Below are 20,796 nucleotides of genomic sequence, written 5' to 3'. Positions count from 1 at the left end.
TGTTTTATTTATTTATTTTTTTTGGTAACCAAATTTTGGAATTAGGAAATACATTCTACTACCGAGGAACATGAACGAGCAGAACAAATGGTATTGGATTCTTAATCAACAAAAAATAAATACGAAGAGTAGTAGAAATAACTAGTATCTCGGATAGAGTCGCTAGCTTAACCTTACAACTATCAAAGAGATACAATATACAAATTATACAAATAGATGCTCCAACGTAACTAAAGCAATAAATAACAATAAAAGTCACTTTAAGTGTTTAATTGATGACTTAAATGTCAAAGTGGGAAAGAGAAACGGCAAGGAACAAGTCATTGGAAAGTATGAAGTCGGTGAGAGAAATGAAAGGAGAGAAAGACTGTCTCAGTTTACTCACTACCAAAACATGCCTATTGCAAATATATACTTTAAGAAAATATACCTACTATATGTCCTAAATATACCAGGGTTTCCTCTTGGTTGCCCATACAGTTGTTGTCTTTTACGGTCCAGCACCTCGCAGTCACATAATACATGTTTTATAGTTTCTAGTTCCTTATCACTATGTCTGCAGTTAAGCTCTCCATTGTAAATGCCTATTTTATTTAGGAATCCTCTTACTGGTGCATGCCCGGTCAACATTCTTGTTACTGTTCTCAGTTTGTGTCCGCCCATATGAAGTAGTTCCCCTGTTCTTTTTCTACATGGTCCACCAATTAAGATTTTTCCATGTGTTAGTTTTGAGATTCTCTCCCAATATCACTCATGAATCTTTTTGATCCAGTCTTCTACAGTCCTACGAACTGCAGCCTTTGGTATTCTTAGAGTTACGGCCAGTTCATTTGATTCGGTCGATCCTCTTTTCGCAAGTTGATCTGCTTTTTCGTTCACTTCGATGCCCTGATGTCCTGGTACCCAGACAAGCTCAATCTTGTTCAGGTCTTCCAGTTCATTTAGTTCTTTAATGCAGTCCCACATCAGCCTAGACGTCACTTCCTGACACGCCAGTGCCATTAGTGCTGCTTGACTGTTGGAAAATGTATGGATCTGCTCTTTTTCAAGAGTATTTTCTCATTATCTCCTTTTGCACATTGCTGTATCACATAAATATCCGCTTGAAAAAAGACGCAGTTCCTCCATTAGGTGAAAATTTGATAATTCTTGGATTATTGGAATATATTCCTGCCCCGACACCTTTTTTAGTTTTGGATCCATCTCCATACCAGATCTTACCCTGTTGGTAATGGTACTCCTTGTTTCTCCATGGATGCCTATCTGGAATAGACACCATCTAGGAATTCTTAAAATTTTTTTGTATTATTTTTTTGTCATGCGATCTGCGTTCTTATTAAAAATATCCTTCGTCGGATTTGGATGCCGAAGGCGCGTCCTAATCATCTGTGTATTTATGAATTTAGGCTCAGGGGTGAAAACCAAGACCACCGGAAGGTCCTTGAATTTAACCACTGTCAAACTCTCTCCCTCCCAAAGAACGCCCAGCACTTCAACGGTCTCCCTAAGCCAGTTCTTTGTAACCTCATTTGCGTAGGACACTTCTGCGTTAAATGAGGATTTTTCAAATTAAGGAACGCTGCCGCTACCCGAAGGGGCATCATAAAATACTTCCAGCAGTTTGCTTTTTACCAAGTCTGCCCGTTCTTGGCTTAATGTATAATTGGGATCGCGTTTGTGTATCACCGCCATTCTAACGATCTCAAGGTCATACGGCTCATAGAGGAGCGGGCTACAAGCATTACGCATATATCCGGATTTTATCTCTATGCTCATTTGTTCCTCCATATGATATCCCTAAAGTATTCCGATATTCAGACTGCGGTGTTGACTTATTTCTTCTATTATTTCTTTCTATTTGTTCTAACATGTGTTCGGTAATCACTTGTTTACATCTGATGGGACTTTTGGTTATAACCATTGGTTGGGTCTTTTTGTGAGATATTAACACTACTTAAAAAATAACAGTCTTTTACTAAAATAAGCATGATGATATATTTATGTAAACTTTAATAAAAATAATGGTGTGTAAAGGATAAATAAATATTCTGATAAAACAACAGTTCCAACATATACAGAGTTGTCCGGAAAATAATGCGTTCCTTAAGAGCGTAGGCGCAAAATTTCGGGCCAATGCTTTTTAAATGCATTCATTTTTTTTCGAATCCTGAGAAAACTAATAAATATTTTTAAAAAATTTAAACGCAGAATGAAAGAATACATTATTACTGAAAGCCGAAAGTCCCTGAAAACATTTATAATGTTTATTTTAATAAGTTACAGGGGTGAAAAAGAATAGAAAATTTAGAGTGATTTTTAATTTCAAATATCTCGTTCAAAAAAACTTTTTGTTTATTCTAAGGGACTTTCGGCCCTCGGTAATAATGTAATCTTTCATTCTGCAATGATTCTGCGTTTAAATTTTTCAAAATTATTTGTTAGTTTCCTCAGGATTCGAAAAAAATGAATGCATTTAAAAAGCATTGGCCCGAAATTTTGCGCCTACGCTCTTAAAGGTATGAACTGAGAGCACCATTTAAAACAAAAAAGTTTTATATTTTTTGTAGCGTCAACTATTTTCAAAAAAAAAGTATAAATTTTAATCCATTTGATTATTGTTCATAGAAAAGCAAATACAGCCGACAATAAACTAATAGGTAAATACTCTACGTAAAAAGTACAATTAAGTTCTAGTTGAATGTGGAACACTGGAATTTTAGAATTCGGTTTTTTATTTTAAATAAATAAATCATATATAATTTATTTCTTAATTATAAAATTAATAATTTTACAATTCGCTGTCATGTTTTTTAATCCAATCTATATAGTTGCTAACTTTAGAAAACACCGATGGAGTATCTGAACCACAATCTGGAGAACCCCAAGAAACTACTCCAATTAATGTGCTATCTTGAGCTAAAGGACCACCAGAATCACCAGAGCACGTGCCTTCACCTGGATTAATATTTTCGGTGCATACATTTGTAGTTTCATTAAATAGCGTACCAAGTTGATCTAAACAAGCTGCAAAAATATTAGTAATTAGCACTAAAGTCCTTTTAATATAATGTAAACTTTAATGAAAATAATGGGGTGTAAAAGATAAATAAATATTCTGATCAAAGAACAGTTCCAACAAGAGGTCCCGAAAAATAGTGCGCTCATTAAAGGTATGGGCTCAGAGCACCATTTACAGCCGGCAACGTTGCGCTCCTTGTTATATTTCGTTAAATACAGTGAATCAGCTATTATGAATCATCGATCGTTAGGCATAATATTATCATATGTATTAATATTGATAATAGTGCAGTGATGGAAAAAACGCGTATTTGTTTTTATAAAAAAAATTATAATAGTCTGTTCGCTATTCCCAGTCCGAACTGTCTAGTGAATTTAGTGATTATTTTTTTGCGAAGTTAGTTACTTTTTGACAGACTAGAAGTAGCTGGAAATTACTATACAATCAAGCACACGTGCTCATATCCAATATTAATGTAAACAAACCTAAATAAAATAGAACTTTACGAATTACCGACAATCAATATTTAGTTATTTACACCATCTGATGTACAATAACAATTATAAATAAAATTATAAGCAATAAAACACTGAAAACTTTGTTTTCAAAACTTCCACAAAATTTATTTTAAATTATTATCACTACAGCTGTTTCGGCTAATTGCCTTTCTCAAGTGATCTGTTTTTGGCATGGGTTTACACTGGGCGGATGGGCAGATTAATTTCATTTGACGTAAAAAATCTTTTTCCTAGTATCCCTCCTACAGAAACTTTTATTCTAGTAAAAAACCTTTTAGACCAAAATAGTACAAATCCAATCATTACATCTGAAATTTTACATCTTCTTGAAGTTTGCATAAACCAGGACTACTTTGAATTTAATAATGAATTATATACAAATAACAGTGCAGGACTTATAATGGGCAATCCTCTAAGCCCATTGCTATCAGATATTTTTATGGATCATCTAGAGACAAAGATTTCAAAACATCCCATATTCAAACAGTTTTTATATTGGTGGAGATACGTAGACGACGTACTGGTATGTTTCACAGGAACTAACAGGCAACTCGACCAATTTTTATCGTATATTAATTCTCTTCATAGTCATATTGAATTTACAATAGAAACAGAACAAAATCAATCCATAAATTTTTTAGATTTAAAAATTACCAAACTTAAAAACAAACATGACTTCTCCATATTTCATAAACCTACCCATACTGACACGACTATTCACAATTCATCATCCCATCCCACACAACATAAACTGGCAGCCTATCATAGTATGTTACATAGATTAACAGCAATTCCTATGTCAAAATAGAATTTTGAGACAGAATTAAATATCATTAAGCAAATAGCAGTAAACAATGGATACAACGAACAAACAATTAATAAAATTTTAATTCAAAAACTCCACAAGACAACCCTGAAATTAGTATTTCCACCACCAGAGAAAGGAATAACACCAGCTTTCAGAACAAATAACAACCTAGGCAAATATATTAAAAACAACAAGAGCCAACATAAAAAACACTTACACAGTGGTGTGTACAAACTTAAATGTGGCGACTGCCCAAAAACTTACATTGGTCAAACAGGTAGAAATTTTAATAAACGAATAGCAGAACATAAAAGGGCTTTCAATAATAGAAAAACAGATTCTACATACGCACTTCACCTTCTAGATCATAATCATTCTTCTAATGACGAATTTAAAATTCTCCACATTCAAAATAAAGGCCTTAAGCTATATTTGTTAGAATCTATGGAAATCAACAAATTAAAAAACGCAGATATAATTCTGAATGACCAGCTTGAGACAAACAGTTCTCCCCTTCTCAACCTATTTCATTAGAGACTATAAAGTGTAAACCCATGCCAAAAACAGATCACTTGAGAAAGGCAATTAGCCGAAACAGCTGTAGTGATAATAATTTAAAATAAATTTTGTGGAAGTTTTGAAAACAAAGTTTTCAGTGTTTTATTGTTATATAAAATGAATTTCCATCAAGTAACGGTCGAATCCATCAAAAATTATAAGCGTCATTAATACAAATACTTACTGTTATATGTTAAATTATACCAATTGAAATATATTTTTTAAATATATACTACCCAAAATGTTATGGGTTTAATATACACTACCACTATTTATAATAATTCTTCTTTTTTCAATGAAAGAATTCTGTACTTAATAGAAGTTTATTTAAGCTATAAATAAAATTAATTAATTAATTAATTATAAATTTAATTATTAATTAAAATATTAATACTGTAAGATAGAAACTTTTGTGTTGCAGGTTTCCAACTATGAATCTGTCAAAATATGCCCGAGCTAAGCGAATGGGCCTTATTAAATATCTAATAATTAAGGTTTCTTTACTGTTTTAACTTATATGAAAACTTATTATTATAATAAATGTTCAAAGTGATCACCATCTGCACGGATACATGCATTTATTCGACGAATCTATTTATTATTAAGATCATAAGTATGTAAATTGTGTCGGATTATTTCAGCTGCATCAAAAATTCGTTGTTGTAATTGAACTTCACATGGTATTTTTTGTAAAGGTACGTCTTCAAGAAGTACCGGTAGAACACGTTGCAAAAAATATAAGTAGGTTTCTCCATTCAATCTTCTAGGAAGTTCGTATGGTCCAATCAGATCGGGTTTTCGTCATTCCACACGTGGCAATTGTGAAAGTTAAACACACTATTTCTCGCAAAACAAGCTTCATCTGCACACAACACTTTGCACATTAATTTCGGATTCTCTGGCGATTTTGTTCTGAAACCATCTACAAAACCTTAATCTTCGAGCTAAGTCGCCTTAGTGTAAATTTTGTACTCGTTGGTAATGCTAATAGTTGTTCCATAAATGTCTTATGAACATTGTTTTTAAAAATGCCAACCGCTCTAGCCAAAGGTCGGGTACTTATTCTTGTATTATTACTGACTACATAATACTATATCCAAAACCGCATCTTCTGCATTTAGTCTATGGTTATTTCTTGTTCTAATTTTAACGTACATAGTATAAAAAGGATGTTTACAAAAAATATTTAGATTTTTTTGTTTCAAATGGTGCACTCATCCCATAACTTTAAGGGACGCACAATTTTTCGGTTATACGGCATGACGCTAACATTGACGAGAAAGACATAAGAGTTATCCAAGATCTCTATTGGAATAAAAAAGCACGAGTGAGACTGAACAAATCAACACACACAGAAGAATTTGAAATTTTAAGAGGGGTGCGACAGGGGTGTATTTTGTCTCCTATGTTCTTCAATCTCTATGTGGAGAACATTTTTGCAGAGGCACTGGAAGGCTCTGGGTGTGGAATAAAGTTAAACGGGTTTTCGATAAATAACATTCGTTACACCGACGACACCGCGATAATATCAGACAACGAACATGATATGCAGTTGATGTTAAATAAAATAAACACCGTATGAAAAATATATGGCTTGAAGATAAATGCTGGAAAAACTAAATGCATGGCAATAAGAAAAAACGTACTTTTAAGAATACAACTGCAACTAGATAATGCTCCAATCGATCAAGTGAAAACATTTAAATACTTGGGAATGATGATAAATGACCAATGGGATCCTCAACAAGAAATAAAATGCCGTACCAAACAAGCAAGACAAGCTTTTATCAAATTTTAACCGCTACTATGTAACCGCAATCTTTCCTTCAATCTCCGCTGCAAGATGGTTAAATGCTATGTATGGTCCATATTGTTATACGGCATGGAAACATGGACGTTAAGAGTACCTTCCATTAATAAGTTGGAGGCCTTCGAAATGTGGACTTTGTGAAGAATGTTCCGCATACCATGGACAGATAGGGTGAGAAACGAGGAAGTCTTAAGAAAGGCAAATATTGGATACCTCGACCATATTCTGAGAGAAAAAAATACGCAATCCCTCAACCAATCATCCAGGGGAAGATTGAAGGCAAGAGAGGAGTAGGTCGCAAACAAATGTCGTGGCTACGGAACATGAAGAACTGGAAGGCATAAATAACACTGGCGATCTTTTGCATGCCGTAAAAGACAGACGTCTGGTCTTAAGATAATTCGCCAACGCACTATAGGTGCACGGCACTATAAGAAGAAGAAGTAAGGAAACAGACCAATCGGTTTGAATCTGTCAGAAGGTTGAGATGGAGGGATGGTTTAGATGGGGATATCAGGATAATCGGTGTTGCCAATTGGCATTAACCTTCAAGAAATACGACCGAATGGAGAATTGAACTTAGGAATTATCATGATGATCATGGTCTAAACTTTCATATATGTTTCTTAATTTATTATATTTGTTATATTTGATAACATATACTTACTTTGGCCGTCGGATATTTGTGTTAACTGCCATTGTAGATTATCTGGTTCTGGTTCTTTATCCGTGACTCCCCATCCAGATGTCAGTGCTTCTCCAATAGTTTCAAAATTTTGTTTTGGAAGGTTTATTGGTTTAACTCTATCGTTGAAAACGAAAGGTTTATTCACTTTCATCACCATGATGTCATTGGGAGATGGACCTCTATAATATAAATTTTCAAAATGTAATTTTTGTAAAATAAATAGGGATAAGCATTCGTTCTCCATATTACTTCGTATTATATTTTATGGAGTAATATTTTATATTACCCGTATACTAGTTATTTCTGTATTAATGTCTTTCACGGACATGTTGTTTCGATGGTAGAAGCGTTTTCGTCACTGTAACGACTAGAGACAAGACGAGCGTGTCCGACGATTACAAGTACATATTATCATTAAGCCGGGATCATACGGAACAAGGAGTGTCACTGTTTGCCGGTTCACGTTGGCGAAGAAAAATAGATAATAGTGAAAAAAAAAAACGAGAGCACGGTTGGCCAGCCGCGTTACTGTGAAATTAATAAATATTTATTTTTTCGATAAATTTACTGGACATATCCCAAAATGTATCCTTCATCATTGGTAGAAAGAAATGTTCATCGCTCCGAAACCTTGTAACCGAAACGTACCTACTATGCATCGGTATCCGACCTTCCTTTGAAAGGTGTCAACTTATCGACAAATGACGGGACTCCTCGCGTCAATCATCAAAGGACAGTTCTGCCTTCTTACACAGATCGTAAACCACAAATATTAAGGAGAAGAACGGTATTCTACGTTGCGTTGGTTCTTGTCTTTAGATTTTGTCTTTTTCTATTACCTATATGGTTATGTCCCTTCGCCAAATGTGAATCGATGAAAAACGCTGCTCCATATAATCTTAAAATGATCTTTGTGGTAAATGGCTGACATGTGGAAAGAATGGAAGAAGGCGAAATACCAAACAAAATAACCAAATAAGTGTCAGTAGAAAAAAACAAAAAAACAAAAGGAAAACCGAAGATTAGATAGAAAAATAGAAATTGGTATAACAACCTTAAAAATAAAAAATTGGAGAAAAAAAGCACACAACAGATCAAAACGGAGACAAATCCTGGAACAGGCCAAGATCTAAAAAGGATTGTCGAGCTACTGATAGTGATGATTAATTACTCTAATAATATCGTTTTTTGATTAACTTAACATTATATGAAAAGTATATGTACTGTATTTATTCCCACGGTAAATTTCGCGTTTAGAGCACCAAAAATAACGTTATTTTTGGTGCTCTATATGAAAATAAATCGTACCGGTCTCAGCTTGTGTAAAAGAGGGACGCTGAACTGAGTAGGGGTCCTTCAGTACTTTGTGCAAGACAGACTGGGCGGGGAAGTCCTCAACCCCGATACGGCGCGTACCAATGGGTGATAGGGAACGTTCCTGTAGATATGTAGGACAGGTATGAATAAGGCTTCGCCAAATAAATGCCCGCGGATCAACGGAGGACATGAGACAGGTCAGCAGCTGTGTCATTAGTGGCCGTGGCTGAGGAATATAATTCCTGACAGGTGCGGTACCACAAAGTCGCAGGCAAAAATCAAATACTGAATTAACCGGCTGTGATACTGCAAACACTCACCAACGCGTCCGGCAAGCGTGGTGTTTTAATGCCAATATACCTTTCAAAACACAACATGTTGAACTTAAAACAAAATGGGACGATACCCCAGGTGGGTAGAGCTAGCAGCTCAGAATCACCGGAAAATCGATCAGCCTCACGGATTCTGGTGGAGGCAAAAGCTCAACAAAATGATCCAAAATAGATACGAACAAACAAAAACAGTTACTACTAGCCACATACAACATCCAATCTCTGGCTAAAGATAAAAAGGTCCACGAATTAGAAGAAGAACTATCTAAGATAAAGTGGGATATTGTAGGACTGTCAGAAGTGAAAAAAAGAGGCGAACAATGCATGCATCTAAACTCTGGAAATCGCTTAAACTATACAGGGAAAATAGATGAAACATATGGTGAAGTAGGATTTCTTGTCAAAAAGTGTCTCACACCATACATTTCTACATATAAAAGCGTTGCTGATAGAGTAGCTTATATTATAATAGACCTAGATAATAAAACCAAGATCAAGGTTATACAAGTGTATGCTCCCACAACAACACATCAGGAAGAGGTAGTTCAAATGTTCTACGAAGATTTGAAGAAAATGATACAAAGAATACCATCATTATGGGAGATTTCAACGCAAAATTAAGTAAAAAAAAAAGAAAATACTGAAACTAAAATAGGGATGCATGGTTATGGCACACGAAATGAAAGAGGAGAAAAATTATATAACTTCTTAGAACAACAAAATGTATATGCCATGAACACACTTCAAGACTAAACGAAGGAAAGCTAAACACCAATGGTTTCAAAGAATTTAATAAACAAATAAAGAAGGGAGTAAAAGAAGATTTAAGGATCTATAATGAAAACAAGGTAGAAGAAATAATAGAAAAGAACCGAGGCCTGAAATGCTTAAGATCAAACTTAGGAAAGCCTATAATAATATCATTGAAGGATAAAGATGAAAAAGAAATAAGAGAAAGAACGAAATTCTAAAAGTTACTCAAACATTTTACTGTGATTTATATTCCTCAAACAAGAACCCAGATAACACTGCAAAGGAAGATCTTAAAAGAAAGATAACGAATGTCAACTCAGAAATACTCCCTAACATAGAATCCTTCGAAATAAAACAAGCTATGGCACAACTAAAGAACAATAAGGCTCCGGGACCATTATTACTCGACAAATTATTCTCGAAGAATTGAAAAATTTTTTCAACGAATGTCTTCACAGTAGAAAAGTCACAGATGATTGGAATGAAAGTTTGACAATACTTCTCTTCAAAAATGGAGACAGGGGAGATCTGAAGAACTATAGGCCAATCTCCCTGCTGTCCCAAATGTACAAACTATTTACGAGAGTAATAACTAACAGGTTAACGTCGAAGCTCGATAGCTATCAACCGGTAGAACAGGCAGGATTCCGAAAGGGTTACAGTACAGCGGATTATCTTCTTACTATCAAAACGCTAATAGAGAAAGCCAATTAATATCACTTGAACTTATACATTGGCTTCGTTGATTTTGAAAAGCCATTCGACTCCATAGAACTTTGGGCAATAGAGAGAGCTATGAACAACTGCAGGATAGACTCCAGATACAGAATGCTCATACATAATATTTACAAGAAAGCTACAATTAAAATACTAATAGATGCGAAAACCAAAGCTATACCAATCAACAGAGCAGCTCGCCAGGGAGATGTTATCTCACCAAAGCTATTCACACTTGGTCTGGAAGACGAAGAAAACTGAGTCATTTGAGATACGCTGATGACATTGTAATATTCGCTACAAGTTTCGAAGAACTACAGACCATGATGACGCAACTATTTCAAGCTTCGGAAAAAGTAGTTCTTAAGATGAACTTGAAAAAAACAAAAATAATGACACTCACCAAGTAGTGGTAATATGGGTAAAATAGTAAAAGCAAAAAGAGAGATGGAAAGATCAATGCTCGGGGTGAGACTTATAGACAAAAAAAAACAAATGGATTAGAAGCAAAACCAAAGTAAAAGACGCAGAAGAAAGAGAACATGCTGCCAAATTAAAATAAAGCTTTGCAGGACACAATGCCCGACTAAAGGATAAAAGATGGAACCACGAAATACAACAATGGAGAACATAGTTAGGAAAGAGAAGCAGAGGAAGACCACAAATGAGATGGGCTGATGACATTAAGAAGATCGGAGGACACAACTGGAAGCAAGTGGCGCAAAATAGAAAATACTGGATTGATTTGGGGGAGGCCTATGTCCAAAGTTGGATTACTTAAGGCTGAAGAAGAAGAAGAATATGAAAACAAAAAGGAGGAAAAAATATTTTTTTGCAGACCAGTGTGTTTAAGCTCAAATGTGTATGACATCTATCAAGAACGAATGAAAACTATCCTCGCAGACGTACCTACTCTATTATCGGTGACTGTGAAAAATAGCAGAAGAACTAACGGACCAAGACTGAGTATACATGTAGATGAGAACGAGAAGATGGGCTCGGAAAATTGGCAGTGGATAAGAAGGACTGACGAATCGGACCAGGAAAGATCAAGGCTTACATAGATATGTAGTACCACTAATAATAAGGATCATCTAGTTATTTACAATATGAATCAAATTTGTATGCAGTAGATTCTCAAAAATGTGAATGCGATGAAGCGACGACATCGCTGCCAGTTTGTGATGACAGATATTCTAGCAATTTATATTTTAATCATTCACATGCAGCAAAATTATCATAGATTATTGATCGTTTTGTATTCGTTAAGGTATCTAATAAAATGTATTTAATAACATCAATATTTATGTATGGTATTATATTTATATATAATATTTATTATATAGAAAATATCTAAAAATACAATGTAGGTACTTGTATTTATACGATAATATTCTGTGCAAAAGTCATGCATGACAACGTCGTGTTGTTAGCACCAGTTGAAAGGAATAGTAGATCAACGATCAACGTTGCCAGATAGAGCATCGAGTTAGATTCTAACTCGATGAGATAGAGAGAGATAAATTGCTAATTGATTTCGTAGTTTAGCATTCAGTAGCGTATCGTTCACACTGTTGCAGTGAATTTTAGAAATGAATCTTAATATATTGTATTATGATATGAGACTTGAGACTAATTGAATTTTTTAAAAAGAGCACGGATGATGAAGAAGCTTTTAACTAGATAGATTTAAAAGAGAGTTGTAAATAATGAACGAAAATAGGTTGTAGTTAATTAGTAACCATAACTCTCACAACAGTTGAATATATCATTGCGTATATTAGGGACAAACTTTAACCTTAATTGCATGAAAAAAAATTGTCAATCAATGTGGTCTACACATATCAACTAGTTCACCAATCTGAGCAATAAAAAGAAACTTTTAAATAAAAATTCTCAAAGGTACTAAAATCATTTAACTTACCCATGATAATCTTCATGAACATAATATTCAGCGATAGTTCGAACTTGCATATATTCACTAGTTTCACTGATCTTTATAATTCCAGCCACGATTCTAACATCAGGATTAGTGTTATCTAAATAACAGTGGCCAGCTGTTACAATCCAGTTCGGAGAAATAATGGAGCCACCGCAGAAACTTCTATAGCTTCCGTCTCTAAGTCCTTCGATCGATACTTGGTAAGGAAATTGACCTTCTACTGCGTCTCGACCTCTGGCTATTTTGTAATTACGCAGGGAAGATCCTTAAAAAATAATTGGAATAGTTATAAATAACAAAAAAATTAATTTTTGAATTTTTACTTCATAATCTGCTTCAAAAAGTGAAATTTCCTTTTACAAATTTATTCCGGTTTAACTATGTACTGTATTGTCCCCTACACCTTTTCTTCATAGAGAAGTGTTACTTGTAGCTGACGTGCGGATATTTTTGTGAGAGCCACTTTCTCTACTCTATCCACACGAACAGATAGCACACACAGATAGCACAAATAAAATTAAATAAAGTAAATAAAATTTAATAAAATTAAATAAAATTACATAAAATTAAAAAAATTTAAATAAAATTAAATAAAATTTTAACAAAATTAAATGAAATTAAATAAAATTAAATAAAATTAAATAAACTTAAATAAAATTAAACAAAATTAAATAAAACTAAATAAAGATAAATAGAATTAAATAAAATTAAATAAAATTAGATAAAATGAAATAAAATTAAATAAAATTAAATAAAATTAAATATAATTAAATATAATTAAATAAAATTAAAACAAATTTAAAAAACAAATAAATAAAATTAAATGTAATAATAATGAAAATGAAATGAAAATAAATTCTATATAATATTTAATAAATTTTAAAAATTACTAAAATCAGTAAACAAAATTTTTAAAGAAAAAAAAAAGATTTTTTACATTTTAAAGAACTTAAATGTGTGGTGTTATCATAAAAAAAATATTAACAATTCAGTAACAAGCAGACATAAAATTCCATTAACCTACATGTAATAACGCGCTATAAGAAGTATTCATTTCTGTCGCCAGTCCCTAAGTGCCACGCGCCGTTTTTATTTTTTTTTTAAGTTAATGAGTGACTGTAGATGGCCATTGATTGGATCTCCCGTCGCATGCGACGGGCAAAATCACTACTTTGCATATAAGATGGAAGGCAACCGTAAATACGTATTTCTGACTATTTAGTCGTCATCAGTACGGTGCAGCCAAGTTAGAATAGGAGGATGTTAACTTGGAAAAGAATCACTACAGGAGCAATGCGACCAAGTTGTAGAAATAAGTTTTAAATAAAGACTCTGATGTCTCCAGAGCAACAATTAGCACATCCACAGGAAGCTACAGCTACCTGAGGAAAGAAATGCTAAACGTTTGGAACGTTTTAAGCAACAAGAAAAGGTTAATGGTTAGTTAAAGGTTAACATTCTCCTTGGCTAAATAGTCAGAAATACGTATTTACGCTTACCTTCCATCTTATATACATATTTTATTTGTTTTTTCCTAGTGCAAGCTATGCCTATACTTTCTACCTTTATTTAACTATTAAGTCGCATTAACCTTTTCTTGTTGTTTGAAACGTTTTTCACGTTTGGCATTCCTTTCTTCACACAGCTGTAGCTTCCTATGTGGTTATTGTTAGTTGATACTCTGAAAGTCATCAGAGTCTTCTAACACTATTGTCACAAATTGGTCACATTGGTCCTGTAGTGATCATTTTTAAGTTAACTTTCTCCTATCCTAACTTAGCTGCATTGTACTGGCAGATGATTGATTGATTGATGGGCGTGGTTTCTTTTCATCGATTGTTATGCCTTTATTTTCACGTTGGTCAAGAGAAATTATCATTAATGTAGAGTGTAAGAATGAGCTCCAACTACCGATACTTCATCAAATCATCAGGCTTATATTTAAATTGCTACATTAAAATCACTCACAAATAAGAGGATCCTAGATTCTTCAAAGAGAAGACTTTCTAAGAAATCTGGAAGATAAACTTTTGCCAGATAAATTATACAGCGATTCTGAGAAAACTTGGGTATATTTCAAAGACAAAATAATTAGAACTAGATTTATCTCAAAAATTTAAACTCCTCACCAGAGAGTTCAAACCCCAAACGTGGGTTATGGTGGATGAACAAGGAAATCTACAAACCGAGATTTATGATATACCAGAAACATGGCGAAATTACTGTGAACGTCGATACAATTTCGCATCTCCAAATCTTTTAATAATAATAATATTTATTTAGGAAGCTGACACTATAATATAGAGTACAAGAAACAAAAATCATAAGTACTAAATACTAAGTAAACATAAAAACTCACTGAAGTAGAACTACCATAAAAGTAGCACCCCTTGTGCGTGAGACTAAAAAATATATTCTAACAAAGAAATATTTAACAAATGTATAAATATAAATAGTTAAATATGCGCACTTACAAAAATAAATTAATTTTAATATAGCATGTGATACAAATGTGAGTACATAGATGTGAGTACATGATATTAACTGCATTAAATTCAAGAAATGTTGTAGTTGGTAATAAACGTCTATTTAGATATTTATTATTTATTACTGTTTTCCACTAATCAGTTCTTCATAGAATGGTGTTGTTTTATTTCCAATCCATTGTTTAATTTCATATTTTATATCTACAATTTTTAATTTGTTTTAAATTCTCCTGGAAATTGTTTAATGTGGGCTTTAAATAACCAACATATCTCTGGAGTATGGATTTATTACATTAAGGTAAAGTTATTACATATAGTTAGGTAGTTAGTTTGATGGACATGATTGCTATAGTTTAACCCTTAATAAGATAACGGGAACATATTTCCCACTTTACTTTGCCGCCAAATTTCGATTGTCGCTGTCAATACACAGAATGTTGAATTTTGTGATATTACGTATTCATTTCATGGATAAATACACCAACTATTCTGACAGTTATTCCATGGATCTGATTTTTAGTTGACAATCGACAACTAGATTTTCATAGGTTATGATATTTCTTGCCGCTAAAAGTTGATTTTTGTTACAATTTTGCAAATTATTTGGTGAATCGGCTCCAAAAATTCTGGTAAGTACAAAGTTATTGTATTATTGATATATATATTGTTTGGTCAAGCTAAATACATTGTAATTTGTTATACAAATTTATGAAAAGATAGTTATTTTTGTCTTTGAAGTTGGTGAGAAAATTATTCCCCTTATCCAATTCCATAAAAAAAAAACGCAAAAGTCATGCACCAGAAACATTAAAATTTCTGTTATATTTTAGGATTATGAATTCAAGAAGGGGATTATCAGAACGTGAACTCCTTGCTGCCTTAGAAGAAGATTGGTCTGATGTTGATCTCGACACTGATGATGATGATGGCATTTTTATACCATCCCCATCTACTTCTGTTTGCGGTAAGTCCGATGGAGATGTTATTGATAGCAGAATTGGGCAATTGCTTGGTGAATCTGATGAAATTGTTCCTTCTACAACCGTTGATGTAAATTCCACAACTGAAAGAACATCTGAGAATGACCCACAAGAAAATCAAAGTGTTTTGGTAGAACAGAGTCCAGTGGTTACGCTAACTAATTTTACTGGACAATGGACCTCTGAAACAGATGTTCCAGAAATACCAAAATTTGAGCCTGTGTTACAGTCAAATGTTCAATTCGCCCATAAAAGTCAACCAATATTTTATTTTGAGAATTTCTTCCCTTGTGATCTAATAGAACAAATTGTTGTTCAAACGAATTTATATGCTGTACAAAAAGACAGCAAAAATTACAAAAACACTAGCCAAGAAGAAATAAGGGCATTGCTAAGTGTTTTTATTTTAATGGGACTGCACCCTGTACCAGACAAAGATTTATATTGGTCAAGTGATCCTTTTTATAATAATCCTGTTATCTCCAAAGCTTTTACAATAACCAGGTTCAAAAAATTAATAGAAAATATCCATCTAAATGACAATTCAGCAGCTGCAGAGAGAGGTTCACCTGACTTTGATATACTGAATAAGATAAGACCATTTATAGATAGACTAAATGAAGTTTTCAAAGAACAAGCCAAACCTGGAAGTCGATTTTCTATTGATGAATGTATGGTGAAATTTAAAGGACGTAGTTCTATCAAACAGTATATGCCCAAGAAGCCGATTAAGCGTGGTTATAAAATTTGGGCAAAGTGTGATGCTATTACTGGGTATCTGTACCAGTTTATTATCTATACTGGAAAAGCTGAAGGCATTGAAAATGATGGCTTGGGATACAAGGTTATAACTGAATTATGCCAAGATATACCACACAAATCTTTGGTTGTTTTTGATAACTTTTTTACGAGTTGCAAACTGTTGGAAGATTTATATGCTAAACAGCTGTATGCTATAGGTACAGTTAGACCTAATCGCAAAGGTTTGCCCGATTTCATGAGGAAAAAGCAAACCAAAAATAAAAATCTTCGAAAGAATGAATTCTATTGTTTGAGCAGTGGCCCTATAACAGCAATAAAGTGGTTGGATACCAAAGAAGTCACGGTTATTACAACTGCTAATCAACCACATGAAGTAACCATGATAAAACGTACACAAAGAGATGGCACAAAGAAAGATATAATGTGCCCAAAAGTTATTGCAGATTATACACTAAACATGGGAGGAGTTGATCACTTTGACCACTTTAGGGCATCATATCCCATAAGCAGGAAGTCTAGAAAATCGTGGATGAGATTGTTCTTCTTTCTTTTAGATGCAAGTGTAATTAATGCATATATTATGTACACAAGAATTCATGATCAAAAAAATACTTCTCACAAGGATTTTAGGCTTCGCCTTGGAAGAGCTCTCATAGGTGACATTACAGTAAAGGCATCTCGACCTGTGATATTTAAAAATAAAAAAACGGGCAACTTTGGTGTTCCAGACGAAATTCGGCTGAGAAATGTAGGACCACATTTACCAGATGTTCAAAAAAATTATACAAGATGCAGATTTTGCTCAACAAAAAAGAAGAAAAACGAACGAACATTATATGTAGTTATTGTCAAGTAGCTTCATGCCCAAAACAATGTTTTAAATCATTCCACACTGCTGTAGTTGAGACCTAAATTAGTTTTGTCACCCATATATGCATTTTTGTATTTTTGAATTAATAAATTGTTTCACAAACTGTATAAGGGTAATTAATTTCCCACCTACAAAATTTTTTTAAAGAACAACGGGAAAATAGTTCCCACCACTATTTTTTTATTACTTTTTCAAATTATTTTATATTTCAACAAAAATATGTTTTATTTACCTCCTTTAGATACCAAAAGTATATAAACAAACAAAATAATTCTCCTTATATCCCATGTCTTATTAAGGGTTAATATTCCTCAACATCCTTCCGTAACTCGTTCCTAAAATAAATTTCCTAATGCTTTTACATTATATTTTGACGTGACAACGTCTTAAATTAAGTTGTGGCTCGGAGTCATTAAAGAAAAAGTGTAACACCCGCTCACGTCTGTTACAGTGAGTCGCCGAACGAGAGAGAGGCCCGCCGGACCGGCGCATGCCTTGCGTCTCCCACTCAAACATGATCGGTCCGCTGCGCGCGGCACTAGAGAATTAGGCGCGTTGAATCGCTAAAGTTGAAAATCGTTGAAAGTATCGTCAGCTGTGTCTGTAGTGAAAATGTGGAGTGCTTAGATTCGTCATTTACAACAACTACAACAATAAAGGTAAATAATTGTACACTAATATTTCATTATCGTAAACTATGATTGATTGATTAATTGTTAGATTGACACAAAAGTTGAGAAACTGAGTTTATAGGTTATGTCATACTATTGACAAATGTTGATAGTGTTAAGTAAATTATTAGTTTAAATCACTCTGCAATCAATCGTAATTCAGTCGATTGAGAAGAAACAGCGCGTATTTCTAGTCAAACATTTAAAATAACAAATTATAACTTCTAACCTGTCAAAACAGGGCGACCAAACAAACGAACTAAACCGACCAATCACCACGCGCGGAGTTAGAATTTAACTGTGTTTAGTAAGAATTTCAAATTCCAATTTTAGTAAATGTTTTAATTTTCAACTTTACCATTTACATTTACAAATTTTAATTAATTTCAAATTTATTTAGCAAAAATTTGAACCTTCGATCTGAATAAGTGTTTTGATTTTCAAATTAATTCTTTAAAATTAAAAATATTAAAATATATATAATCAGAAGTGAACGTCACATAACATTATCTGTACTTATTATTATTTAATATGTAGGCAAATACATGTGACCATACTTGGTAGACACAATTGGAAATAGTAATTTTTTATAACTGAAAAAAATAAATATATAAAATACTGGTAGCAAACAATAACTTCAATGATCGATATCTCCGCAACTAATTGATATATCGAAAAAATTTTCAAATAAATTTTGTAGAAAATAATAAGAATAATATAATATAAAATAAATAATATATAAAATAATATATAAAAATATAATATATAAAATATAAATAATATATAAAATAATAATATAATAATATATAATATATAAAATAATATATAAAAAAGACGTTGTCACGTAAAATCTTCGCCCGTAAAACCGACTTTACAGGCAACCGATTTTTTCCTACATGTCCTTCTTTAATTATAATTCTTCTTAACTTCCAATCTGCTCTGTTCTGTTTGTCTTGTACTGTACATATTTTTATATCTGTACATATATATTCATCTGTGTGCACATTTGTATCAAGGCTCTCGAGGTTCTTGATATGTCGAGCGGCTCAATGATGGTCGTAGTCCAGACTACTATTTATACTCTTATACCATTCTTAATATACTAGTCTCTGAATGTAATCTCTCTCTATGTCTCTAACATATTTTTTTCTGTGTCTTTATTTAGTTGCTTCAGCTGTACACTGATATGACTTCTATTCTTAATAAGGCATCTGCTGTAACGCTGTAAGGCATCTCCTTTCACCTATCTAATTGTAAAGTTGTATTACTCCAAGTTCAATCTGAATTTAGTTAATGTGCTTAAATGTTTTTCATACAAAATAGGTACACTAATGAGCAATTACTATTTGACAAGCTCCTAGTTCTATGCTTGATGCACCTGTCTTTAAAATAAACTTGTATTTCTCTTATAAATTTGGGAATTCCATCAGTGGAGGGTTTGATAATGGCTGTTTCTACAAAATGGTTGATATGTTAGCTGTCAAAATTCGCAACTGCTATGAAACTTCTTGCATCTTGTGTTCTGCGGTGTAGGATACCATTCCATTACGATGATTTTAGGATCTGGTGCTGTATCCTTACTCGAAAACTTGTGCCCTAAAGATAAGTTTTTGTTTTCTTAGTTTTTCTAACACCTTCATTCGGTTTTGGTTATGCAGTTGCAAACTGTTGCCAAAAACGATATCAATGTTATGCAGCGAAAAAAGCTTAAAAAACAGTGTATGAAAACATGAAATTAAACATTTTAAATTCTGCTCTGGAAAATACATCACTTATTATTACTATTGTTCTTACCCTTAATTACACAGAAAACAGCTCCTACAACAAGAAAATAAGCCAACAAATTCTTCATGATCATTGAAATCGCCAAATCAACAAACTAATAAATTATTGAATAATTGGTTGTTTTATATATGGATAAAGTACTTATAGATAAAAAAAATGATAATTAACTGAAAAGTACCTATTATTAGATATATATTTTTTTATAAGTAATGGATTCGACCGTTACTTGATGAAAATTTATTTTATATAACAATAAAACACTGAAAATTTTGTTTTCAAAACGTCCACAAAATTTATTATATTTTATCACTACAGCTGTTTCGGCGGAGTTCCTTTCTCAAGTGATCTATTTTTGGATGTACTTACAATTTATAGTTTTTAACGAAATAGTTTGAGGAGGGGAGAACTGTTTGTCAAAAGTTGGTCATTCAAAATTATGTCTATGTTTTTTAATTTGTTAATTTCAATAGATTCTAATAAAGATAGCTTCTTAAAGCCTTTATTTTGGATGTGAAGAATTTGAAATTCGATGATCTAGAAGGTGATGTGCGTATATAGAACCTGTTTTCCTATTATTCAAAGCCTTTATATGTTCTGCTATACGTTTGTTAAACGTTCTACCAGTTTGACCGATGTAAGTTTTTGGGCAGTAGCCTCATTTAAGTTTGTATACACCACTGTGTAAGTGCTTTTTATTTTGGCTCTTCTTGTTTTTAATATATTTGCCTAAGTTGTTGTTTGTTCTAAAAGCTGGTGTTATTCCTTTCTTTTTTATGTGT

At 32.9% G+C, this 20,796-nt stretch overlaps 1 protein-coding gene across 1 annotated transcript; it reads right to left on the bottom strand.

The window, feature by feature from the left end:
- Positions 1 to 1,954: 1,954 nt before the first annotated feature.
- On the bottom strand, positions 1,955 to 20,141 carry LOC140437279 (trypsin-1-like). Its single transcript, XM_072526710.1, has 4 exons — positions 20,027 to 20,141; positions 12,445 to 12,727; positions 7,381 to 7,580; positions 1,955 to 3,024 (listed from the first exon to the last, which is right to left on the bottom strand). The coding sequence occupies exons 1-4, from the start codon at positions 20,088 to 20,090 to the stop codon at positions 2,789 to 2,791; spliced, it is 783 nt and encodes a 260-aa protein (XP_072382811.1). The 5' UTR covers positions 20,091 to 20,141; the 3' UTR covers positions 1,955 to 2,788.
- Between the last annotated feature and the right edge of the window lie 655 nt (positions 20,142 to 20,796).

This window comes from Diabrotica undecimpunctata, chromosome 3 (assembly GCF_040954645.1).
Source record: "Diabrotica undecimpunctata isolate CICGRU chromosome 3, icDiaUnde3, whole genome shotgun sequence".
Taxonomy (NCBI): Eukaryota; Metazoa; Arthropoda; class Insecta; order Coleoptera; family Chrysomelidae; genus Diabrotica; species Diabrotica undecimpunctata.
Note: the sequence above shows the minus strand (reverse complement) of the source record. Positions and strands in the feature narration are given on the sequence as shown.